A 27,699-nucleotide genomic window follows, 5' to 3' on the forward strand; every position below is an offset into this window, starting at 1 on the left:
ATCAAGGATTTCTTTTTTAATTAAGAAGAAATACGCCCAAAACAGGCAAGGGTATCGTGGCAAGTGCATGGTTAGAATGCTGGTGCTAGGGTATACAGATGCATAGGGTTTCCAGGCAAGGAAAAGGGTCAAATAAATTAAAGTTAACAATAGGCGATAGGAGGGTCTCTGCAGTAAAGTACAGTCGGCCGAGGCCGGACTAGGCGGGATATGTGTGATAGGAGGGGAGCCTTTATCAGGAGCAAAATGTAACAGGCCACCATCAGTTCCAGTTGTACCTACGTAAGGGGTTGGACATGTGCTATGCTTAGGGCCCCAAACCCCAGGATTTAGAGGTAACAGCATTAAAACAGAGGGAACAATAGCAATAACAATTTTGTTAACCTTCAAGAACATAAAATAACAGCTAACATAATAGATCTCAACCATTGGTGATACGAGTACAGTCTCAACATGGATCGCCACCTTGACCCGGCAGCCTAGAAAAACTGCGGCAGGGGTATGCTGCTGCAATGGTAGGAGCAGTAGCCAATAAGTCAGAATCTTTTTAGGAGGAGGACCTCTCACTTGGTCCGCTTCTAGAGTGTTTCCAAAGGCGAAGAATATCTCACTTCCCTGGACCCCCATAGGAACACAGAAGAAGAAGGGAAAAAGGGGCAAGAAATTTGGTCGCCCAAAATCAGTGCACGTCATCTTGCATGTCCTTGTCTAGGAATGTTTGCAGTTCCTTTGGGTTGTTGAAGTATTTAGGCCCAGTAGGTGTCTGCAGCCTTAACTTAGCCGGGTACAGTAGTGTAGCTTGCTTCCCTTCTTTGTGTAGCCTAGAGCAAAGTGGGGCGAAATCTCTTCGCATCTTGGACACTTCTGCAGAGAAGTCTTGAAAAATCAGGAGTTGTTTTCCTTCAAATTGTAATTGTCCGGTATGGGCCCGGTATGCTCTCATCAGAGCCAACTTTTCCTGATAATTCAGGCATTTGAAAATCACCTGACGTGGACGAGAGTTCAGTGTTTCAAGTCCCTTGTCCGGGCCCAGACGGTGTGCACGCTCCACGTCCAAGGGTAGTTGGTCTGCATTCATCTTTAGAAGCTTGGGCAGGGTTAAGGCAGTGAATTCCAGCAGATCTTTGTTTTTTATCGTTTCCGGGACCCCCACTACCCGCAAGTTGTTCCTGCGACTCCTATTTTCAAGGTCGTCTACTTTCTCCTGCAGCGCTCTATTCTGTCGCTGAAGTTGTCTTACTGAGGTGGATGTAGACGCCTGCATATCCTCCACATCAGAGATGCGTTGCTCAGCGTGTGTGAGCCTGGTTGAAAATTGGCGCACTTCGCTAGTGAGTGTGTCAACCCCTGCCTGAAGAGTCTCCATTTTGGGGAGGAAGAAGGATTTAAGCTCCTGAAGTAGTGCAGTTGAATCTGTCGTGATGACATGGGAGGCCCTAGGGGAGGGCGGAGGGTCAGGGTGTAGATCTGTGGCTGGCCGCTTCTTCTCTGTTTGCTTGCCTCTGGAAGTCATTATTTCCGCAGCTTTGCTGGTAATAGGTGCGAAATAATGGTCAAGCTTCATACAAACAGTGTGCTGATAGTTGCAGAGTTCAAATGGTAATTGCTTGTTAAACTGTGTATGGCCTCTAGGTGGCAGTGCAGGATAGTAAATGCTGATGGCAGGAACAGCCTCAGAGAAAAGTAGCAGGGGTTATTCACCAGAGTCTCACAATTGAGTTGTGTAAATAAAAAGATTTCACCCAGAGGTGTTGTAAACGGTAAATACCAATCCAAAAAGATAGTGAGAGAGCAAGAACAACTGAAGCATTAAGCAGAGTAAAATGTTGAGCTGGTGCAGTCATTCATAACACAGCTTCCACAGCAAGGTTTCATAGGGGACTAGTAAGTAGATCAAAGAAGGAGCGTGGCGTTGCACTATATGTTGTCAGCACTATTAAAGAGTCTATCTCCCAATGGCTGTGCGGGGGTTTATAGGGTGAGAATGTTCAGAAAGTCACTGCAGGGAGGGCTGTGTGCTGTGAGCAGGAAAATATATGGTAGCAGAATCCCACGTGGCAGTTCTTATATGTAGGGCTGTGGACCTAAAAGTTTCCCATTTCTGCCTTCCTACTAGGGACAACGATGCGAGATGTTGCAGCATGTAATTCAGTGGCCCCCAAGCTACACAGGCCAACTCTCTCCTCAGGCACAGTCTCTATTTCTCCCCCTATAATGCTCGTTTAGCTAATTGAGCGGTACCCCTAGAAGTGAGTCTTTGTGTGTTTTTGCGGCCACCTCGCTCTTACCGCTCCTCTGTAGTGCCGGGTATGTCCTCCGGTGCTCTGTCCTGTCCGGCAGGTGAAGGAGAAAAAGGGCTGCAGGCCAAGATGGCGCTTGAACTTAGCGCTCCGTTGCGCACTGCTATCGTTCCGGGGGCAAGGGCGGTGTGGTAGCCCTTCACACGGCGTCGCCAGCTGAGGTGGGGTATCAGAGTGTCCCAGCAAGGCTATCTTGTGTGGGTTTTGGTCTGGCAGCAAACTTTTGATTGTTTTAGGGAGCTGGATATGCGGAGCTCCTTTCGTTTGCTGCCAGTCCGTTGCGCCGCCCACCGGAAGTCCCAAGTGAAATATTTTTAAGATACTGTCCGTGTTCTGTCGGGCGTGGGATCGCCTGATTAAGTTCGGCCTCCTGGGGAAGCATTGGCTTCTGAGGCTGTAGGGGCCCCAACCTCGGGGTCGTTTATTGATCCGACAAGGGATAATTTTGCCTTCCTTTATAGGCTGGCACGTCTTTGTGTCCTTTTAAGGCATGTTTTGGCGGTGCTAGAGGATTCCAGTCCTAGTGGGCCGAGGGATCAGAGGCCTTAGATGCTGGATGGTAAAGCTGGTTAGACGTGTGGGGATGAAGCTAATCTCCATGACGTCTCCGTTTTTCTTTCTTTTATGTTTCGGTTCCAGTTCTGAGCTTGGGTGAATGGGGCCTCTGATCGGCTGGTTCACTTGGCGTATTCATTCACCTTGGGGGTTCACCCGAGGGTGCTGCCTTACTTTTATTTTGATCTGGATAGGATGTGTTTGATTTGTTTTATTAAGCTCGTGTCTGATATAATTAAGTTTTGGGATGGTTCTTTCTCTGGAACCGATACTTGCGATTTTGTGGTCGCATGGGCACTTCCCCGGTAGTTGCGTACTTTTGTATGACAAAGTTATTTTTTTCTAGTTCTTAATATCGAACCTTCGGGTCGATTTTTCTTGGACCTTAGACAGACAGTTCTGGAGTGTCCTTATACCAGGCAGGTACTGGGCAGGTGCTTTCTGATGCTACTTGGGTTCATGTCACCCTTGGGGTGCTGTTTGAATCATACGGATTCTGAATGTCACTTTGGCCTATTGATATGAACTCCGGGCTCGGATCCTACTTCGAAGTATTAGGTGAGTGTGTAGATCCAACGCTTCTGGACGGAGGGTTGTAAGTTCCGATCTCAGTTGGCCTTTTCTGGCTATTCGTTTGGGATACCGATCTGAGTTTTTCAGACGTCATCATGGTTCTTATAGGTCACTGGGGCCCCGGAACCGTAGTTTCCATTCCTTTGGAGTTGGGAGATGTGAATGACCTCCGTGGTCTAGTTTTCTGAGTGTGAACGATTGGCATCCTCCCTTGCGGTTTCTTCCGGATGTTGACTCCTAATAGCATTACTTTTTGCAGTGGCGGATTCTCTTTCCTTGCCATCTTGGGTTGGGTCATCTTTTTGGAAGTGCGGGCATGTCCTTTGCTCAGTGTTGCGTTTGCTGTAGTACGTGGAGTGCAGGGGTTATCCTACCTTTCTGCAAGGAGCTGCGAGGCTCCCAGCCTTTGCCCTGTTAAAGGGTTTTCGGGAGACAGATCCTGCAAGGATCTTTGTAGACTGTCGTCTTCTCCATATAGTATCTACCCATGGTCATACCTTGGTCTTTCAATGCTAGGGTGTTGTCCTTCAACCTCTTTGCCGATCTAGCCTTTGGGCTTGAGAGTGGAGTTCTGAGGTCGGTTACAGTCTTTTGCCTTTCTGGGGTCAGGAAGATGACCATTTATCATCACCAGCGTGTGGATCAGGCAGTTAAGCCTGTCTACAAGGGTTACCTTGCGATCTAGGGGTATTGGGTGCCCAATTCTTAAACTGGTCAGGAGTTCTTTCAGACTCTTGGGTTTGAGGCTGTTGCTAGGTTCCTTAAGTCTACGTACTTTAGATGGTGTGCTCCTACTCATAGAAGGCTGCTTGGGGTTACTCAGGAGGTTATTCAATTGATTCCGTTTTTTTCAGGAACTCTGGCTTGGGACCATGCCTCTTGCTTGGATCGGGCATGGACAGATTCTGCTTAACTTTAGGGTTTGGGTTCTCGCATGTCCCTTTGAAGGGGGCGAGATTTCTTTCTCTCATGGGAGATTCATATCTGCTTGAGGCTTAAGTTTAAGGTCTCTCTGATGGGTCCCTACTGGTCTTCTGGGGCATCTGATGCTTCCTTGTAGACTCCAGGTGTCGTTTCAACTGGGATGGCGATATTGGACAAAGGGTCTCGCCTCTATTGGTAGGGTGGTTTCCGTTGCTTAGTTCCCTCTTTCTCACCTAGTGTGGGGGATGGGTTCTTGTGTGTTCTCCTTGATTTGGAGATACCTCAGTATCTGTGACGACCTGTGGGTCCTTGTTTTTCTTGTCTTGTAGGGGTTTTTGCCTTACTTGCGTACTCAGAATCTTGGAATAGAGTTGTTGTTGGCTCCACTGTTCCTGAAGCAGGAGGTTGTGGGTTTGAACCCAGGTAAGGCTCCTGTTATCTGCTAGATTTTGGTATTTAGATGCTGGGGGTCTGAGTATTTTCTTCCCTTGGGAAGTGTTCCTCTTTATGAAAGACAGCAGTGTAGGGGTTCTCCGACCCGAGCACGAAGTTCCTGCCCTGACTCACGGTAGTCGGTTTTAATAGTGGTCAGAGGTCTACTCAGGGGTTTTGCTTCCTCGTAGTTCCATCCTTTTTCTTCCAGAGGTTTGGGACTCTTGTCTTCGGTCTTTAGCTAGCCTATGGGCTGGGACCATTACCCTGGAGGGAAGGTCGGGGATCGGTTTGCTCTATGCACTGTTGACGGTTTTCTTTTCTTGACTCTGTACTCCCCTTCGGTGGAAGGATTTTTGATGTCCATCTCTCTTTGGTTTCAGGCGTTGCTCGGTGGGTTGAGTCCCACGATGGCTTAGGGTCAGCTTTGCTGCCTAGAGGCTGGTCATTGGGAGTTCTTGTTTCAGGTGGCTTGATGTTCTCTTGGAGAGCTCTTTGTTAGCTGCTGGGGTGGTTATCCTGTCTCTGTTGTCTATGCTTGTCTAGCCTGTGGGTGTCGACTTGACTATGACGCAACAGGGAACTCTGGAGCATCTTATGTGGTATGGTGCTGTGTCAGGGAAGGGTGGCCCTCGGGTCATCTTAGTGACATTTTTATCCTGAGTATGGACTTCTTTTCTGGTCCTTTTGCTTCTAGGGAGTTTGTCTCCCTGGGCGATGGTACTGTGGCAACCTTGGGTTGCTCTGTTTGTTTTGAGCCTGTGTTGGATGGTCCTTTGGATCTCTTATGGGGTTATCTATTCTCCTTCTCGGGGGTAGATAGAGGTTCTTGACCTTTAGGTCGGGGGTACTTTTCGTGGGAGTCGAGAGCCACTAGGCTGGCTCCTTGGAGACTTTTGTGCTCAGCAGACTCTGGGTCTGAGTGGTCTCTAGCATGGCTTTGCAGGTTATGTAAATGATGTGCAGTTACCTGGGTTTCCATTTTTTTTATCTGTGTCGTTTATAATTTTTTATAGGGTGTCGGTTAATTTCAAGCTATGGTGTCTTTCCTTTCAAAGGGGCCGCCTTTTGTACCCAACCTTTGTTTGCATTTAGTGTCCTCTAGCTTGGGTATTGTTTTCCCAAAAGTAATGAATGCAGCTGTGGACTTTTCCCATTTAAGAAGAAAAACATAAATTATGCTTACCTGATAATTTTCTTTTCTTCTGACGGGAAGAGTCCACAGCTCCCGTCCGTGTTTTGTCTATGAGGCGGCAGTAAATTTTTGTTCTTCTGGCACCTTTTTTTCACCCTGATATTTCTCCTACTGTTCCTTGTTCCCTTGGCAGAATGACTGGGGGATGAGGGAAGTGGGGGAGGAATTTGAAGCCTTTGGCTGTGGTGTCTTTGCCTCCTCCTGGTGGCCAGGTTCTGAATTGTCAAAAGTAATGATTGCAGCTGTGGACTCTTCCCGTCAGAAGAAAAGAAAATTATCAGTTAAGTATAATTTATGTTTTTAGACTTTCTTAGGATTATGTGGTTAAAGGGACAGTGTACACCAACTTTCATATAACTGCATGTAATAGACACTACTATAACGAAGAATATGCAGAGATACTGATCTAAAAATCCAGTATAAAATCTTTTAAAAACTTACTTATAAGCTCCCAGTTTAGCACTGTCAATAAGGTTAGTCTGGGACACCCACTGAACTGGGCTGGGTAAACAAAAAGAGCAGACGCTACCCACCTCCCCATTCCCTGCATATGAAAAGACAGATAATACAACCAGGAGCCTGCAGGAGACTGTAAACGCGTGTATACATCTGACACTGTGGGGCTTGGTTAGGAGTCTGAAAATCAGCACAATGTTTTTTAAAAATAAGCAAAACTATACATGGTTATAAAAAGACACCCAGATGGGCTGTATAAATGGATCATCTACAAAACATTTATGCAAAGAAAAATGTAGTGTATTATTATTATTATTATCGGTTATTTGTAGAGCGCCAACAGATTCCGCAGCGCTACAATGTGTACAATGTCCCTTTAAATAAAAGAAAGCCTTTATCTAACAATAGGGCTTTAAAAGGTCAGGGCGAATCTTCTAATGCAGTGTTTATCTCTCTAGCTCTTTAGGGAAGCAGTGCCGAGACTTCCTGCTGCAGCTTTATTTGCAGCTACCAGAATTGATTGCGCCAGTACCAGAAATCTTGCTGACAAGTCAGGGGGTTACAGACAGCAGCACCTGCAAAGTAAGTAGCTCCACTTCCTTCACTTTTTCCACTGGGGAAGGAAAATGGAAATTTTCGATCATTTTTTATCAATTCATAAAGCTCTATAAGGTCACATGTTAGTGCACTTGCGAAATTGATAAAAACTTGTAGAAAAGCCCATAGCTCATGTTCTTTAGTGGTCATATAAAGCAGGGAAGTTCCTGGTTTTAGTCTCTATGAGTCCTCCCAGGGAAAGTAAATATAAATCACAACATCCAGTTTCATTTTTTTACAATAGAAAGGATCAGAGAATCCCCAAAGGTGCGCTGGTGCTGGATATGAGCTGTAAATAATCAACGTCGAGTCACGGCTGCACTCCCAGAAGTAATCCGGAATAGATACTTGGCTGTAGACAAGGAAGAAAAAGAGAGGCGCCAACAATAAAACAGTATCGTTGGAACAATACACCGGTGGCTCACAACAACTCCCCCCGTGATGGATATACTCACAAGCGATGCGGCTCACGTTCGGTGCCTAAAACCGCAGGTCGGGACTGTTATGAGTCGCCCGACAGACACGCCCAGGAGCCGGTACACGTGATCTCCAAAACTCCAATCACAGGTGAGTGGTTCTGTAGAGCTCCGATCACCCGTATGTCACTGAAGGTAATAGTGACTGTTGTCGGGTGGATGAGACGCTGTAGTTCCAATTATAATATATGTAGCAAAAAAGTGATAGAATCCCAAGGCAGCAAGGTATATCATAAAAAGGTGATTTATTGTTAAAAACAATAGCAGCAACGCGTTTCTCGGCTGGATGGCCGTTTCATCAGGCTGTGCATTACAAGACATTATCTCACCTTATATATCTTGCATACACCTGTCTTATTGGGCGGTTTCACAGGAAGTTCCTGTCTCTATCGTACTGATTAACTATTTCATGAACAGCTATCATTTCATTGTGAGACAATTATCTAAATCCCAAAGACATAACACTTTTGCCATAAATGACTATTACAAACGTCCATGGAAGGATATACGGGGGTACAGTCTAATACCAAACAATGATGATAATAAGTACACTCCTAAATGGAGAACAATGGTCACATCTAAAAATTCATAAAAAAAAAAAAAAAGATCCTATTTTAGGAAATCTAGTAAGTGATAAACCAAGAATAGTATATAAAAAAGCACCCAGTTTAAAATCCTTGTTAGCTCCGAGTAAGATAGTGAAACACAAAATCCTAAATAATCGCCGAGTGGGAAATCTACCTGTAGGATCTTATAGATGCAAGGATAGGAGATTCAAACTCTGTGTTAAGATCACACATCAACAAACGACATTCAAATCAAATTCAACGGGGAAAGATTTCTCTATAATTGGTCATATCTCATGTGCCTCCAGATATGTAGTATATCTGCTGTCCTGTGTTTGTGGAGTCCAGTACGTTGGCAGGACCTGCAGATGACTAAGTATCAGATGGTCAGAGCATGTAAGAAAAATGAAAAATAATTACAGGAATCACTGTCCCCAGACACCGTAACCAATCGCATAATGGCAACACTGATTGCTTTAGTATTTGTCCTATAGAACATATTCCAGTATCACATCTGTATAATAGACTGTCCAGACTTAGACAGTGGGAGACCTACTGGATACACATACTGAGGAGCCTTCATCCCAATGGTCTAAATCTGAATATAGATCTGGCAGCCTTTTAAAATGAGCTCTGTATCCAGTGGGTCTCCCTCAGTAACATTTATAGTGCATTTATTCCCCTGCTTTTGAACCCATAATTCCTGTGGTATTCCATTAGTGATATTATCACAGGATAATCCTTTAAAGGGATATTCCATTTTGGTCACTTATCTGGATCATCCGTGATATTTTGTTTTTTGTCTATTGTGTATCACTGTCATTTTAATTATATATATGCCATTGGTAGTATTATATATCATATATATACTTTAACATCATCATAGTATCAATTAAGATAAATTAGAGGTACTTCATCATTATTTCAAACCCTATGTGCAACCGAATTATTCCAATATATCAAATGTTTTTAACTAATTTTTAATGTAACATTTTTAATGATGTAATTATTTTCTTTTATTTTCTATATATAGGTTTTTAAGAATTTTTCTTGTAAGTAATCATCATGGTTACCAATATGATTATGTACTTTGAGTATGTATTTAAGTATATGAATTTTTAGATGTGACCATTGTTCTCCATTTAGGAGTGTACTTATTATCATCATTGTTTGGTATTAGACTGTACCCCGTATATCCTTCCATGGACGTTTGTGATAGTCATTTATGGCAAAAGTGTTATGTCTTTGGGATTTAGATAATTGTCTCACAATGAAATGATAGCTGTTCATGAAATAGTTAATCAGTACGATGGAGACAGGAACTTCCTGTGAAACCGCCCAATAAGACAGGTGTATGTAAGGTATATAAGGTGAGATAATGTCTTGTAAAGCACAGCCTGATAAAACGGCCATCCAGCCGAGAAACGCGTTGCTGCTATTGTTTTTAACAATAAATCACCTTTTTATGATATACCTTGCTGCCTTGTGATTCTATCACTTTTTTGCTACATATATTATAATTGGAACTACAGCGTCTCATCCACCCAACACCAGTCACTATTACCTTCAGTGACATACAGGTGATCGGAGCTCTACAGAACCACTCGCCTGTGATTGGAGTTTTGGAGATCACGTGTACCGGCTCCTGGGCGTGTCTGTCGGGCGACTCCTAACAGTCCCGACCTGCGGTTTTAGGCACCAAACGTGTGCCGCATCGCTTGTGAGTATATCCATCACGGGGGGAGTTGTTGTGAGCCACCGGTGTATTGTTCCAACAATACTGTTTTATGGTTGGCGCCTCTCTTTTTCTTCCTTGTTCATTTTTTTACAATGTAGCTCTTAGCGCAAATACTGAACTTAATTTTTTTTTCTGCGCAGCTTCCACAACCTCTAGTTTTTGTTTTCTTCTGCTTGAAGACGCTGTGTTCTTTGGTACTCTGGACCTTTTTTTTTTTTTTTTACTACCGGATGATTTCTTTTCAGTTCTTTTGCATAGCAGAATAATCATAACCAGGCAGCCCCTGCCCCTGAAGGAGTTTTCTGTACACTGAATTAGATCCATTAACAGCCTAACTTCTGTAGTGTCACCATTCTCCCTAATTCCTATGTTATTCTATAGCTTGTGTGCCTCTCAGTTCTTTACGTAGAATAACTGTAAGCAAATACGTCACGGTGCGTTGCATGTTTCTGTGCATTAATGCAACCATCTTGCTCACTTTAATGGTACTACCAACTGTGGTTGTGTGTGTGCGCGTTTCTCTCCCAAGCATAACCGATTACAGTTCATGCATGGAACATTTGCAAAAGTCGATTGTACTTGCGCGTAACATACAGCTCTATCTGCAGAGTTGCATGAGCATAGGAAAATACCATCCTAGCAGTTTTAATTTTTAACAGAATAATTTCTTCAAGTTTAATTAAAAATGCTTTCAATTATATTTGAAATCAACACTTCTGTACAAGATTAGACTATCCCTGTTAAAATACAATCAAGGAACAGCCGCACCACTTGTATCTTTCAAATCTTTATTCCATGGCTATTACGGGAGCAGGTACAGAAAAAAGGACTACGTTTAGGTTATGTGCCCTTAATCATGTCTATGTTTCTGTGCTGGATTCACTGTGGATCTGACTATCCCTGTGAAGAGCTGGACTAAATGGTTGTACAAACTAATTACTCCCCCCCCAAGTTTTTTTTGTAATAGCCATTTTTTAGATTATCTGCAATTGAATCAAGGCTTTTTATTTTGTGTTATTACTAGTATAATAGTGCTAATTTAATTAATCAGAATTTCTATATCTATTATGATCATAACTGTTTTGTTCTGCCCTGTTAGATGGATGCACTTATTCACCGGTTTATTACGCTGTTGGCTGATACCAGTGACTGCAAGGAGAGCCGCATGACTGACGCTAACATGGCTTGTCGCAAGCTTGCGGTAGCACACCCTATCTTGTTGCTAAGGTATACAAAGTTTATCTGGTGGTAACGCAACACCACAAAATATTTTATTAGCGTAATGAAGTGTTTACATATTGTTATTGTGTTTTCTATTGTTCTTCCAAATAGTTTAGCATTATGATTGTGTAAAGACTGAACCTTAGCACACTTTTATCTCTAAGTTTGTGTAGCTATTCATTTTATATTTTGTAAGCATATAGTTAATAAATAATCAAGTAATTCTGGATACTTAGGGGTCCATTTATTAACCCCTTCACCTGCCTACGACTGCAGGTTAGTCCATATTTCATCAGACCACTGCTTCCCTCTTAGTTGGCGAATTTCAATCTCCCCGGTCTTGTCCGACCGGGGAGCTTGACGGCTTCTGCCCACGCATGATTGGCTGTGCGCGAGCAGGGGGCAGGATTGCACAAGAGCACTATTAGGTTGTGTGCAATACTGAATTCCGGCAGCGGAATTCAGCCCGCCAGAGGCGAGCTGCGGCAGAAAGGTGCGCATATGTGAACCCCTATCCGCTGCAGCTTGATAAATCGACCCCTTAAAGGGACAGTAAAGTCATAATTAGATATTCATGATTTAGACAGAACATATAATTTTAAACAACTTTCCAATTTACTTTTATAATTTAATTTGCATCCTTCTCTTGTTATCATTTGCTGAAGGGTTTATCTACCTAGGTTCTAGTTGCTGATTGGTGGCTGCATATATATATATATATACCGATTGTAATTGGCTCACCCATGTGTTCAGTTAGAAACCAGTAGTGCATTGCTGCTTCTTCAACAAATTATACCAAGAGAATGAAGGAAATTTGATAAACAACTGGAAAGTTGTTTAAAATTGTATCTTCTACCTAAGTCATAAAATAAAAAAATGTGGGTTTCATGTCCCTTTAACGGATGGTAAATGTTGTTGCTAGGTGAAATATTTAGGAGACCTTCGTTCACACAGCTACTAACATCCAGGGTAGGAGTTTTTATATAGAGATCTCTAAAAGGATTAGGCAAGCGCATTTGGCAGTTTCATTAGCTGCTGTATGCAGAAGAAGGTGGTCGCTCTCGGCCTTCGTTTATTTTCAAAGCCAGATTCATTCTTGTGAAAGTGAAACACACTATGATGTTTGCAAATCCAAATCTTAGTGTGTTTCACTTTACAAGAAGAAATCTAGCTCTGAAAAAGAACAAAGTCCAAGAGCGACCACCGTCTTCTGCATACAGCCGAAACTGCCTTATGCGCTTGCTTAAAAATGATTGTTTAATGTAGGTACCTGAAGCAACATATTTAAAGGGACAGTCAACACTTTGTAATTAAGATAATTCCACGAGGACCTTGTGAGGGTCAGCATGAAAAGCCACGTCTGATTCGGTGAAGTTTAGATAATCGGACTCTAAGTAATGGCCTTTGTGTATACAGACAAGTAAGACCTTGTGTAAAGAGATAAAAATAAGGTTGTCTGCGCTCTCTCTGCAAGCTAATCCCAATTGAATAGGTTGTGGTTTCAGCTACCAAAACCAGCTGTTAAATATACAAAAATAAAGCCTACTAATATTTTATACTCTGACACTGATGTACAAGTCATTAAACCACATTCACAAGGGGAAACTACTTTAACTCTTCAGCTTGTATCAGCCATTCCTGTATTACCAGTACAATGCTATTCAGATCTCGCCTAGTGACACATACAAGATATCTTTCACTGACCAAACACAGCTCTTTCAAGGACATCCTTGTACTCTGGTGATTTAATACATGGTCTCATTATTACCGTAGGCATTTGCCCATGATAGCAGCTTTGCTTCACGGAAGGGTACACTTAAAATTCCATGAGTTTCGGCAGCAGAACCATTTACCATTCTTCACTCATGTCATGGGCATCCTGGAGCTGCTGCAGCCACAGGTGTTCCATAGTGAGCATCAGGAAGCTTTGTGGGATTGCCTCCTCTCCTTCATCCAACTGTTACAGGTACCTTAGCAATAGTTATCCATGTAAAGAAACCAAAGCAAATTATTATTAAAGGAAATTGTTGGGGGAGGGAGGCTTCAAATAAAATGTTTTCTTAGCAGTTAAAGAATGTTTAAAGGGACATTAAACACTAAATACAAATTATAAGTCATGGATGCCGCCATGTTGAAATCTAACTTTCACTACATTCCAGGGCTGACCTGTTTGCACTTGTGCAGTAAACTCTCCTTCAGATACCTGCAGTGTAACATAGGTTCCAAAACGGTAGCGCGATTAGAGGGTAGGTGCATGTAATGAATTTAGTGTTTAACGTCCCTTTAAAGGGACATCATTCACATTTTAGAACCATAGTATTGAGGATATTCTCATCCTCCCTCTAGTTATGGATGCCGCCATGTTGAAATTTGCCTTCCATTACATTCCAGTGCTGACGTTTGCACGTGTGCAGTAAACTCTCCTTCAGATACCTGTAGTGTAACCTAGGTTCCAAAATGGCGGTACCCATGATTAGAGGAAGGAGCGTGAAATTAATTTAGTTTTTAATATCTTTATAGAAAATGAGTTTGCTTTGGCACATTATATTTTTATTGCTGTTCTAATACTATTATCATTGTGTTGTAAATTTGTATTTCTCCAACATTGGTGTGTCCGGTCCACGGCGTCATCCTTACTTGTGGGAATATCTCTTCCCCAACAGGAAATGGCAAAGAGTCCCAGCAAAGCTGGCCATATAGTCCCTCCTAGGCTCCGCCCACCCCAGTCATTCTCTTTGCCGTTGCACAGGCAACATCTCCACGGAGATGGTTAAGAGTTTTTTGATCTCCCGATAAACATTCTGGAACTAAGAGCGATCTTCAATGCTCTCAGGGCTTGGCCTCAGCTAGCAAAGGCCAGATTCATAAGATTCCAATCAGACAACATGATGACCGTTGCGTATATCAATCATCAGGGGGGAACAAGGAGTTTCCTGGCGATGAAAGAAGTGACCAAAATAATTCAATGGGCGGAGGGTCACTCCTGCCACCTATCTGCGATCCACATCCCAGGTGTGGAAAACTGGGAAGCGGATTATCTGAGTCGTCAGACATTCCATCCGGGGGAGTGGGAACTCCACCCGGAGATCTTTGCCCAACTAACTCAATTATGGGGCATTCCAGACATGGATCTGATGGCGTCTCGTCAGAACTTCAAGGTTCCTTGCTACGGGTCCAGATCCAGGGATCCCAAGGCGACTCTAGTAGATGCACTAGTAGCACCTTGGACCTTCAACCTAGCTTATGTATTTCCACCGTTTCCTCTCATTCCCAGGCTGGTAGCCAGGATCAAACAGGAGAGGGCCTCGGTGATCTTGATAGCTCCTGCGTGGCCACGCAGGACTTGGTATGCAGACCTGGTGAATATGTCATCGGTTCCACCATGGAAGCTACCTTTGAGACAGGACCTTCTTGTTCAGGGTCCATTCGAACATCCAAATCTGGTCTCCCTCCAGCTGACGGCTTGGAGATTGAACGCTTGATTCTATCAAAGCGTGGGTTTTCAGATTCTGTGATAGATACTCTGGTTCAGGCCAGAAAACCGGTAACTAGAAAGATTTACCATAAAATATGGAAAAGATATATCTGTTGGTGTGAATCCAAAGGATTCCCATGGAATAAGATAAAGATTCCTAAGATTCTCTCCTTTCTACAAGAAGGTTTGGAGAAAGGATTATCTGCAAGTTCTCTAAAGGGACAGATCTCTGCTTTATCTGTCTTACTACACAAAAGACTGGCAGCTGTGCCAGATGTTCAAGCATTTGTTCAGGCTCTGGTTAGGATCAAGCCTGTTTACAGACCTTTGACTCCTCCCTGGAGTCTAAATCTAGTTCTTTCAGTTCTTCAAGGGGTTCCGTTTGAACCTTTACATTCCATAGATATTAAGTTACTATCTTGGAAAGTTTTGTTTTTGGTTACTATTTCTTCTGCTAGAAGAGTTTCAGAGTTATTTGCTCTGCAGTGTTCTCCGCCCTATATGGTGTTCCATGCAGATAAGGTGGTTTTGCGTACTAAGCCTGGTTTTCTTCCAAAGGTTGTTTCTAACAAGAATATTAACCAGGAGATAGTTGTACCTTCTTTATGTCCGAATCCAGTTTCAAAGAAGGAACGTTTGTTACACAATTTGGACGTAGTCTGTGCTCTAAAATTCTATTTAGAGGCTACAAAAGATTTCAGACAAACATCTTCTTTGTTTGTTGTCTATTCTGGTAAAAGGAGAGGTCAAAAAGCGACTTCTACCTCTCTTTCCTTTTGGCTTAAAAGCATCATCCGATTGGCTTATGAGACTGCCGGACGGCAGCCTCCTGAAAGAATCACAGCTCACTCCACTAGGGCTGTGGCTTCCACATGGGCCTTCAAGAACGAGGCTTCTGTTGACCAGATATGTAAGGCAGCGACTTGGTCTTCACTGCACACTTTTGCCAAATTTTACAAATTTGATACTTTTGCTTCTTCGGAGGCTATTTTTGGGAGAAAGGTTTTGCAAGCCGTGGTGCCTTCCGTTTAGGTAACCTGATTTGCTCCCTCCCTTCATCCGTGTCCTAAAGCTTTGGTATTGGTTCCCACAAGTAAGGATGACGCCGTGGACCGGACACACCAATGTTGGAGAAAACAGAATTTATGCTTACCTGATAAATTACTTTCTCCAACGGTGTGTCCGGTCCACGGCCCGCCCTGGTTTTTTAATCAGGTCTGATGAATTATTTTCTCTAACTACAGTCACCACGGTACCATATGGTTTCTCCTATATTTTTCCTCCTGTCCGTCGGTCGAATGACTGGGGTGGGCGGAGCCCAGGAGGGACTATATGGCCAGCTTTGCTGGGACTCTTTGCCATTTCCTGTTGGGGAAGAGATATTCCCACAAGTAAGGATGACGCCGTGGACCGGACACACCGTTGGAGAAAGTAATTTATCAGGTAAGCATAAATTCTGTTTCTCCAACATAGGTGTGTCCGGTCCACGGCGTCATCCTTACTTGTGGGATATTCTCTTCCCCAACAGGAAATGGCAAAGAGCCCAGCAAAGCTGGTCACATGATCCCTCCTAGGCTCCGCCTACCCCAGTCATTCTCTTTGCCGTTGTACAGGCAACATCTCCACGGAGATGGCTTAGAGTTTTTTAGTGTTTAACTGTAGTTTTTATTATTCAATCAAGAGTTTGTTATTTTAAAATAGTGCTGGTATGTACTATTTACTCTGAAACAGAAAAGAGATGAAGATTTCTGTTTGTAAGAGGAAAATGATTTTAGCAACCGTTACTAAAATCGATGGCTGTTCCACACAGGACTGTTGAGAGGAATTAACTTCAGTTGGGGGAACAGTGAGCAGACTTTTGCTGCTTGAGGTATGACACATTCTAACAAGACGATGTAATGCTGGAAGCTGTCATTTTCCCTATGGGATCCGGTAAGCCATTTTTATTACAGAGTAAATAAGGGCTTCACAAGGGCTTGTTAAGACTGTAGACATTTTCTGGGCTAAATCGATTCATATATAACATATTTAGCCTTGAGGAATCATTTAATATGGGTATTTTTGTAAAATAATATCGGCAGGCACTGTTTTAGACACCTTATTCTCTAGGGGCTTTCCCTAATCATAGGCAGAGCCTCATTTTCGCGCCGGTATTGCGCACTTGTTTTTGAGAAGCATGACATGCAGTCGCATGTGTGAGGAGCTCTGATACATAAAAAAGACTTTCTGAAGGCGTCATTTGGTATCGTATTCCCCTTTGGGCTTGGTTGGGTCTCAGCAAAGCAGATACCAGGGACTGTAAAGGGGTTAAAGATAAAAACGGCTCCGGTTCCGTTATTTTAAGGGTTAAAGCTTCCAAATTTGGTGTGCAATACTTTTAAGGCTTTAAGACACTGTGGTGAAATTTTGGTGAATTTTGAACAATTCCTTCATACTTTTTCGCAATTGCAGTAATAAAGTGTGTTCAGTTTAAAATTTAAAGTGACAGTAACGGTTTTATTTTAAAACGTTTTTTGTACTTTGTTATCAAGTTTATGCCTGTTTAACATGTCTGAACTACCAGATAGACTGTGTTCTGAATGTGGGGAAGCCAAGGTTCCTTCTCATTTAAATAGATGTGATTTATGTGACACTGAAAATGATGCCCAAGATGATTCCTCAAGTGAGGGGAGTAAGCATGGTACTGCATCATTCCCTCCTTCGTCTACACCAGTCTTGCCCACTCAGGAGGCCCCTAGTACATCTAGCGCGCCAATACTCCTTACTATGCAACAATTAACGGCTGTAATGGATAATTCTATCAAAAACATTTTAGCCAAAATGCCCACTTATCAGCGTAAGCGCGACTGCTCTGTTTTAGATACTGAAGAGCATGAGGACGCTGAGGATAATGGTTCTGATATGCCCCTACACCAGTCTGAGGGGGCCAGGGAGGTTTTGTCTGAGGGAGAAATTTCAGATTCAGGAAAAATTTCTCAACAAGCTGAACCCGATGTGATTACATTTAAATTTAAGTTGGAACATCTCCGCGCTCTGCTTAAGGAGGTGTTATCCACTCTGGATGATTGTGAGAATTTGATCATCCCAGAGAAACTATGTAAAATGGACAAGTTCCTAGAGGTCCCGGGGCCCCCAGAAGCTTTTCCTATACCCAAGCGGGTGGCGGACATTGTAAATAAAGAATGGGAAAGGCCCGGTATACCTTTCGTCCCTCCCCCCATATTTAAAAAATTGTTTCCCATGGTCGACCCCAGAAAGGACTTATGGCAGACAGTCCCCAAGGTCGAGGGGGCGGTTTCTACTTTAAACAAACGCACCACTATACCCATAGAAGATAGTTGTGCTTTCAAAGATCCTATGGATAAAAAATTAGAAGGTTTGCTTAAAAAAATGTTTGTTCAGCAAGGTTACCTTCTACAACCAATTTCATGCATTGTCCCTGTCACTACAGCCGCGTGTTTCTGGTTCGATGAGCTAGAAAAGGCGATCGATAGTGATTCTCCTCCTTATGAAGAGATTATGGACAGAATCCGTGCTCTCAAATTGGCTAATTCTTTCACCCTAGACGCCACTTTGCAATTGGCTAGGTTAGCGGCGAAAAATTCTGGGTTTGCTATTGTGGCGCGCAGAGCGCTTTGGTTGAAATCTTGGTCAGCGGATGCGTCTTCCAAGAACAAATTGCTTAACATTCCTTTCAAGGGGAAAACGCTGTTTGGCCCTGACTTGAAAGAGATTATCTCTGATATCACTGGGGGTAAGGGCCACGCCCTTCCTCAGGATAGGTCTTTCAAGGCCAAAAATAAACCTAATTTTCGTCCCTTTCGTAGAAACGGACCAGCCCCAAGTGCTACGTCCTCTAAGCAAGAGGGTAATACTTCTCAAGCCAAACCAGCCTGGAGACCAATGCAAGGCTGGAACAAGGGAAAGCAGGCCAAGAAGCCTGCCACTGCTACCAAGACAGCATGAAATGTTGGCCCCCGATCCGGGACCGGATCTGGTGGGGGGCAGACTCTCTCTCTTCGCTCAGGCTTGGGCAAGAGATGTTCTGGATCCTTGGGCACTAGAAATAGTCTCCCAAGGTTATCTTCTGGAATTCAAGGGGCCTCCCCCAAGGGGGAGGTTCCACAGGTCTCAATTGTCTTCAGACCACATAAAGAGACAGGCATTCTTACATTGTGTAGAAGACCTGTTAAAAATGGGAGTGATTCATCCTGTTCCATTAGGAGAACAAGGGATGGGGTTCTACTCCAATCTGTTCGTAGTTCCCAAAAAAGAGGGAACGTTCAGACCAATCTTGGATCTCAAGATCCTAAACAAGTTTCTCAAGGTTCCATCGTTCAAAATGGAAACTATTCGAACAATTCTTCCTTCCATCCAGGAAGGTCAATTCATGACCACGGTGGATTTAAAGGATGCGTATCTACATATTCCTATCCACAAGGAACATCATCGGTTCCTAAGGTTCGCATTCCTGGACAAGCATTACCAGTTCGTGGCACTTCCTTTCGGATTAGCCACTGCTCCAAGGATTTTCACAAAGGTACTAGGGTCCCTTCTAGCGGTACTAAGACCAAGGGGCATTGCAGTAGTACCTTACTTGGACGACATTCTGATTCAAGCGTCGTCCCTTCCTCAAGCAAAGGCTCACACGGACATAGTCCTGGCCTTTCTCAGATCTCACGGATGGAAAGTGAACGTAGAAAAGAGTTCTCTATCTCCGTCAACAAGGGTTCCCTTCTTGGGAACAATAATAGACTCCTTAGAAATGAGGATTTTTCTGACAGAGGCCAGAAAAACAAAACTTCTAAACTCTTGTCAAACACTTCATTCCGTTCCTCTTCCTTCCATAGCGCAATGCATGGAAGTAATAGGTTTGATGGTAGCGGCAATGGACATAGTTCCTTTTGCGCGCATTCATCTAAGACCATTACAACTGTGCATGCTCAGTCAGTGGAATGGGGACTATACAGACTTGTCTCCGACGATTCAAGTAAATCAGAGGACCAGAGACTCACTCCGTTGGTGGCTGTCCCTGGACAACCTGTCACAAGGGATGACCTTCCGCAGACCAGAGTGGGTCATTGTCACGACCGACGCCAGTCTGATGGGCTGGGGCGCGGTCTGGGGACCCCTGAAAGCTCAGGGTCTTTGGTCTCGGGAAGAATCTCTTCTACCGATAAATATTCTGGAACTGAGAGCGATATTCAATGCTCTCAAGGCTTGGCCTCAGCTAGCAAAGGCCAAGTTCATACGGTTTCAATCAGACAACATGACGACTGTTGCGTACATCAACCATCAGGGGGGAACAAGGAGTTCCCTGGCGATGGAAGAAGTGACCAAAATCATTCAATGGGCGGAGACTCACTCCTGCCACCTGTCTGCAATCCACATTCCAGGAGTGGAAAATTGGGAAGCGGATTTTCTGAGTCGTCAGACATTACATCCGGGGGAGTGGGAACTCCATCCGGAAATCTTTGCCCAAATTACTCAATTGTGGGGCATTCCAGACATGGATCTGATGGCCTCTCGTCAGAACTTCAAGGTTCCTTGCTACGGGTCCAGATCCAGGGATCCCAAGGCGACTCTAGTAGATGCACTAGTAGCACCTTGGACCTTCAAACTAGCTTATGTATTCCCGCCGTTTCCTCTCCTCCCCAGGCTGGTAGCCAGGATCAATCAGGAGAGGGCGTCGGTGATCTTGATAGCTCCTGCGTGGCCACGCAGGACTTGGTATGCAGATCTGGTGAATATGTCATCGGCTCCACCATGGAAGCTACCTTTGAGACGAGACCTTCTTGTTCAAGGTCCGTTCGAACATCCGAATCTGGTCTCACTCCAGCTGACTGCTTGGAGATTGAACGCTTGATCTTATCAAAACGAGGGTTCTCAGATTCTGTTATTGATACTCTTGTTCAGGCCAGAAAGCCTGTAACTAGAAAAATTTACCACAAAATATGGAAAAAATATATCTGTTGGTGTGAATCTAAAGGATTCCCTTGGAACAAGGTAAAGATTCCTAAGATTCTATCCTTTCTTCAAGAAGGATTGGAGAAAGGATTATCGGCAAGTTCCTTGAAGGGACAGATTTCTGCCTTGTCTGTGTTACTTCACAAAAAGCTGGCAGCTGTGCCAGATGTTCAAGCCTTTGTTCAGGCTCTGGTTAGAATCAAGCCTGTTTACAAACCTTTGACTCCTCCTTGGAGTCTCAACTTAGTTCTTTCAGTTCTTCAGGGGGTTCCGTTTGAACCCTTGCATTCCGTTGATATTAAGTTATTATCTTGGAAAGTTTTGTTTTTGGTTGCAATTTCTTCTGCTAGAAGAGTTTCAGAATTATCTGCTCTGCAGTGTTCTCCTCCTTATCTGGTTTTCCATGCAGATAAGGTGGTTTTGCGTACTAAACCTGGTTTTCTTCCGAAAGTTGTTTCTAACAAAAACATTAACCAGGAGATAGTCGTGCCTTCTTTGTGTCCGACCAGTTTCAAAGAAGGAACGTTTGTTGCACAATTTGGATGTTGTTCGCGCTCTAAAATTCTATTTAGATGCTACAAAGGATTTTAGACAAACATCTTCCTTGTTTGTTGTTTATTCTGGTAAAAGGAGAGGTCAAAAAGCAACTTCTACCTCTCTCTCTTTTTGGATTAAAAGCATCATCAGATTGGCTTATGAGACTGCCGGACGGCAGCCTCCTGAAAGAATCACAGCTCATTCCACTAGGGCTGTGGCTTCCACATGGGCCTTCAAGAACGAGGCTTCTGTTGATCAGATATGTAGGGCAGCGACTTGGTCTTCACTGCACACTTTTACCAAATTTTACAAGTTTGATACTTTTGCTTCTTCTGAGGCTATTTTTGGGAGAAAGGTTTTGCAAACCGTGGTGCCTTCCATTTAGGTGACCTGATTTGCTCCCTCCCTTCATCCGTGTCCTAAAGCTTTGGTATTGGTTCCCACAAGTAAGGATGACGCCGTGGACCGGACACACCTATGTTGGAGAAAACAGAATTTATGTTTACCTGATAAATTACTTTCTCCAACGGTGTGTCCGGTCCACGGCCCGCCCTGGTTTTTTAATCAGGTCTGATAATTTATTTTCTTTAACTACAGTCACCACGGTATCATATGGTTTCTCCTATGCAAATATTCCTCCTTTACGTCGGTCGAATGACTGGGGTAGGCGGAGCCTAGGAGGGATCATGTGACCAGCTTTGCTGGGCTCTTTGCCATTTCCTGTTGGGGAAGAGAATATCCCACAAGTAAGGATGACGCCGTGGACCGGACACACCGTTGGAGAAAGTAATTTATCAGGTAAACATAAATTCTGTTTTTTAAGGAGACCAGTAATGTTTTAGTCTCTTTTCTTGTAACATAGGAATTTTGCTTCTGTGTTGAACACTTTTTGTTGTTGTTTAGAATTATAGGAAATACTCCCGGCAGCTTGCTGGCTTCATCAGTAAATTTGTGCAGTTTATTCACAAATACATCACATGCGATGCACAAGCAGCTGTGGCCTTTCTGCAGAAGCATTCGGACCCTCTTCAGTAAGTGGCTTAAATAATATAAAGCTTTTGTGTTCATTGCATCTTGTTTCTTCTTGTAAAACAGTGCTGCTGTGTTAAAGATTTTTTAAAGGGACAGTCTAGTCAAAATTAAACTTTTGTGATTCAGATAGGGCATATGATTTTAACCAACTTTCCAATTGACTTTTATCATCATTTTTGCTTTGTTTTCTTGGTATTCTTTGTTGGAAGTGAAACCTAGGTAGGCTCATATGCTAATTTCTAAGGCCGCCTCGTATCTCAGTGCATTTGACAGTTTTCTACAGCTAGACACTGCTAATTTATGTGAGCCATATAGATAACATTGTGCTCACTCCCATGGAGTTAATTATGAGAGGGCACTGATTGTCTAAAATGCAAGTCTGTCAAAAGAACTTAAATAAGGGGGCAGTCTGCAGAGGCTTAGAAACAAGGTAATAATCACAGAAGTAAAAAGTATATTAAAATAACAGTGTTGGTTATGCAAAACTGGAGAATGGGTAATAAAGGGATTATCTATCTTTTTCAACAATAACAATTCTGGAGTAGGCTGTCCCTTACAACTGATAGAAACGTATCCTGTACTGGTGATTACACAACATTGAGAAACGTTCACATGGATTATGTCCCTTAGGCATTGTAGTGGCTTCTGTAGTTACTGACTGACAATTTTAGATAGGAATTCAAAACATGGGTGATAAACCTAAAGGGACAGTCTACTTCAAAAATGTTATTGTATAAAAAGATAGATGATCCCTTTATTACCCATTCCCCAGTTTTGCACAACCAACACTGTTATATTAATATACTTTATACCTCTGTGATTAACTTGTGTCTAAACCTCTGCAGACTGTCCCTGTTCTGTAATGTTTTCCGACCGCGTTAGGTTTTCCTACCTACTCAAAGAACAAAGTATATTGAGAAGCGCTAAAAGAAGCTAAAGGTGCGGTAGTAAATCACAATGGTAAATATATAACTGGCTATGCAAAATGATTTAATCAAACAATTAGATAGAGTACAAAAATTGTAAAAATAGAATACATAAATGTAAAGATATTAAAAATCGGACGTCTCCGATACAATAAAAACACAAGAGTGGATAAAAGCATAAACCCAAATGACTGCTGTTGCCAATATGGTAGAATAAATATCTGTATTATTCAGATAGAATGTATGGGCCCTCAAAAATAAAAGATCACATCAAAGGATCAGTCCCAGGTAAGATTCATACGTATTACCTTCTAAAGTTCAGTCTGTTAGTTCGAAAACACCTCCGTGAGGCGTATGCGTGTCCTGTGACGTCACCGGTCAGGGGTGTTGTCTGCAAGAGAAGATCCTATTGGCCAGGATCGCTGACAAACGGAGTATAGCGGCCGCTATAATGTAGATGAATGAAGTAAAGAATCCCCGCTCTTAGTGCAAATCAGCACGCAGGGTTAGACTTATAGCTTTATGTAGACTTGCAGCTGAATCTCTCTTTCAAGACCTCTTGCAGTCCTCGGGCTTTTGATGCACAATCTCGGAACAGGCTTGGCTTGAGACCGTGTCCTTCCCAGTGTAGTCTTAGTGCTCTCCGTAGAATTGCATACAGCACAGTAGATTTAGCTTAAAACCTTGTACTTCTCAGTATAGTATTAGTGTCCTTATAGGCGTAGTATAAAGTACAGGATAGCTGTGGCTTATCATCAACGCGTTTCTCCCTCTTACAGGGCTTTTTCTTGCGCACACTTTTAGTATATACATTTTTCCTACCTACTGCCACACCTATAATTAACTTGTAAAGACAGTTGTGCACCCATTCGCTCACTGCCTCAGTCAGAAAATATTAAAGAACACGTCTACAATAAACTTGCAAATTACACTAAAGAGCACGCATACGCTCACTGCCGCAGAACCGGTACATCCACAATTATGGTACTAGCTGGGGACATCTAAATACCAGTGCCAAAAAAGGCTTAATAGTCAATATTATTGTACGGATTTGTTTTGATTAAATGAGTGAACGTTTTTCATTAAAACAGACAATAATATAAATGGTTACAAACATTCCCTTTCTTAATAGGAAATGTTTGTAACAATTTATATTATGTCTGTTAATAAATGTATATAATGCAAAACGTTCACTCATTTAATCATCAAACAAATCCGTACAATAATATTAAGTATTAAGCCTTTTTTTGGCACTGGTATTTAGATGTCCCCAGCTAGTGCCAAAATTGTGGACTGCGGCAGTGAGCACTTGCGTGCTCTTTAGTGTAATTTGCAAGTCTATTGTAGGCGTGTTTTTTAATATTTTCCGACTGTGGCAGTGAGCGCATGCGTGCACAACTGTCTTTACAAGTTAATTGTAGGCGTGACCGTAGGTAGGAAAATGTAATGCGGTCGGAAAAGATTACAGAGCACCCCCTTATCTTAGTGCTATTTACAAACTTACATTTTCACCAATGAGTGCTGGTTCCTGCATATCTCCACCAGAGTGAGCACAATGTTATCTGCATTGCACGCATGAACTAGCACTGTTTGACTGTGAAAAGCTAATAAAATGCACTGAGAAAAGAGGCAGCCTGCAGGGGCTTAGAAACAGAGAGTTAGAGGTTAAAATATATATAAATATAAATGTTCGTTATGCAAAGCTGGGGAATTGGTAGTAAAGGCAATATCTATATTTTTAAACAACTAGACTGTCCCTTTTAAGTGATATTAAACAGTATGAGTTTCTGTAAAGTAATGGGCACTGCCCAACTTAAGCTTTCCCATTTTCTCACTCTCCTGATAAGAACAATTAGAGACAGATATAAAACAGGCACTTAAAGAGACTATCCAAACAAGGCTGTGTGGAACATAAGATTATCTGACAGAGTTTTCACACAGCCTTGTTTGTACAAATGTTATTGTCAATTTATATCTGTCCCTAATTGTTCTCAGCAGAAGACTGAGATAAATAGAAAGCTAGTTCAAACATAGCGGTGCCCACTACTTATAAACTAAACCTTTAAACCTATTCCTTTCAATATTTAAGTAACTAAAATAATTGTAATTATTAAATTAATCTATTATATTATATTATTCTCAGGCTGATCTTTGCTTTGAGAATACATCATTATGCTACTATGTATTTACAGTTGAATATCCCTTTAAGATTTTTAGTGTCACCCACATTAAAGGGACACTAAAGTCAAAATTTAACTTTCATGATTTAGATAGAGCATGCAATTTTAAGAGACTTTCCAGTTAACTTATATTATGACATTTGGTACAATCTTTTTATATACACACTTTTTAAGGCACCAGCTCCTACTGAGCATGTGCACTAGTTTATACGGTATGCATATACTAGTCTGTGATTGGCTGATGGCCGTCACATGATACTGGGGGTTGGCAAATGGGGGGGGGGAATAAATTTGTCAGGAAAAAAATATGCTTATTTGAAATTCAGAGTAAGTGTTATTGCTTTGTCTTTTTATTATGTGCGTTTTAATTATGGAATTATACTGTATTTAGTGCTCCTTTAACGGCTGTTATCTCTTTACAGCGGCTTGTCATCAGACAACAGTGATCTGACTATGCTGAAGTCTCTTCTTGCGGGTCTGAGCCTACCCAGCAGAACAGGGACTTTAGACAAGAGCTCCGAGGAGGAAAAAGAAGGTCAGTTACAGGAGTCTGTCCTGCTTGCATTTCATTGTATCACTAGTGAAACTGCTGAGCTATGTGTTTAACCACCGCAAAGGGTTACACATACAGATCCCAAGCAGAAACTGCCACTGATCTAATCAGCAACACTAGTTATAGAGCTGGGTTGTGCGACTAGCGCTGCTGTATCAGTGACAGATTCTGCTCCGGACCAACAGCTCTTTGCGGGTTCATAGCAGTACTTTGTGTGTGTAATCGCTTTGCAAGGGTTAAACACAAAGATTTGTAGCATCACTAGTGAAAACATTAGAGCATTTTATTGCTATAATGGTCCTTTAATAAGTTTCTAAAGTGAGCTAGCTGTTAGCAGACTTGTGCTCTCCTGCTGTTGTGAATCCTGCAGTACTATCTGTTGCTAAAAGGACATGAAACTCAATGTTTTTCTTTAGGGATTCAGACAGCTCATACAATTTTAAACAACTTTCAAATGTATTTCTATTATCAAATTTGCTTTGTTCTCTTGGTATCCATTGTTGAAGAGTAGCTTTAGAGGCAACAATGTACTACTGTGAGAGCTAGCCCATGAGCCAATAACAAAAAGTATATATATGTGCAGGTACCAATCAGCAATTAGCTACTCCTGAGCATACCTAGGAATGCTTTTCAATGAAGGAAAACAGGAGAATGAATCAAATTAGAAATTAGAAAGTTGTTTTAAATTGCATGCTCTGACTCATGAAAGTGTAGTTTGTTTTTCTCTTCACACCCCTATCATTGATTTTGGCAACAGGTTTTTTTTTTCTTTTCTCTCTTTACACTAGATTTGTTCTAGATTCCCTATTACAGATCTTTTTAATTTTTAGCAAGGGCTTTGTTTTTCTCTTTTCACTAGAATGGTTCTACTAGAACCTCTATCGCTTACTTTGATAATTGTGGAATGTGTGTTAACTTTACTGCCCCTTTAACTAAAATAAATTGCATTTTAAAGGGCCAATATACATCAATTTTCATTTAACTTCATGTCATAGACACTACTATAAAGAACAATATGCACAGATACCCTGATCTAAAAGCCCAGTATAAAACCTTTTTTAAAACTTACTTAGAAGCTCCAAATTTAACACTGTTAATTAGATAATCCTGGGACACCCACTGAAAGGGGCTGATAGCAGAACCTCCCTTCCTCCCCTGCATATGAAAAGACCCATTATATAAACAGAAGCAGTCTGATGTCTGCATACATCAGTATACATCCAATACTTTGGGGCTTGGTCACGAGCCTGAAAATCAGCATAATGTTATTTAAAAATAAGCAAAACTATACATTTTTACAAAAACACACACAGATGGGCTGTATAAATGGATAATCTACAAAACATTTATGCAAAGAAAAATCTAGTGTATAATGTCCCTTTAAAGAACCACTAGATACAATAGAATTGAATAACTGACAAATGCACAATAAAAAGACAATGCAATAGCACTTTAAATTTGAAATGAGCAATAGAATATTTTCTGGCAAATTTCAAGTTAAAGTGATGGTAGGAAATGCTAGGATTTACCAGTTCAGTAAATAAAGGGGACTTTCAGTCATAAAGTATAAAAAAGGAATAGGAGAAGCCAGGGATACCGTTTTCCCCGTCTCCTGTTTCTAAAAATATGTTTGCTGTCGCTGACTCCATTAAAAATTCATGGAGTACGGTACCGAAAATAAAAGGGGCCATTTCTACTCTGGCTAAGAGAACTACTATTCCTATAGAGGATAGCTGCTCTTTTAAGGACCCAATGGACAAAAAGCTGGAGGCTTATTTGAAGAAGATGTATGTTCATCATGGTCTCCAATGGCAACCTGCAGTTTGTATTGCCACTGTGTTTAGTGCGGCATCTTATTCGTACGATTCCTAGTCTGAATCTCTTCATGTAGAGACTCCCTTGGAAGAGATCCAAGATAGGATTAAGGCTCTCAAGCTAGCCAACTCCTTTATTTCTGATGCTACCATGCAAGTTATTAAACTGGGAGCCAAGATAT

General features: G+C 42.2%; 1 protein-coding gene across 2 annotated transcripts in view; it reads left to right on the forward strand.

Moving 5' to 3' along the window:
• INTS1 (integrator complex subunit 1) overlaps positions 1 to 27,699 on the forward strand; it is a 190,185-nt gene that overhangs the window by 145,472 nt on the left and 17,014 nt on the right. For both annotated transcript variants that reach the window (XM_053694669.1, XM_053694668.1), the window contains 5 exons: positions 6,894 to 7,017; positions 10,912 to 11,039; positions 12,807 to 12,999; positions 21,916 to 22,043; positions 25,573 to 25,685. In XM_053694669.1, coding sequence (XP_053550644.1) covers positions 6,894 to 7,017; positions 10,912 to 11,039; positions 12,807 to 12,999; positions 21,916 to 22,043; positions 25,573 to 25,685 — 686 coding nt within the window. The remainder of the gene's footprint in view (positions 1 to 6,893; positions 7,018 to 10,911; positions 11,040 to 12,806; positions 13,000 to 21,915; positions 22,044 to 25,572; positions 25,686 to 27,699) is intronic.

The sequence above is a fragment of the Bombina bombina genome, chromosome 11 (genome assembly GCF_027579735.1).
Source record: "Bombina bombina isolate aBomBom1 chromosome 11, aBomBom1.pri, whole genome shotgun sequence".
Lineage (NCBI taxonomy): Eukaryota > Metazoa > Chordata > Amphibia > Anura > Bombinatoridae > Bombina > Bombina bombina.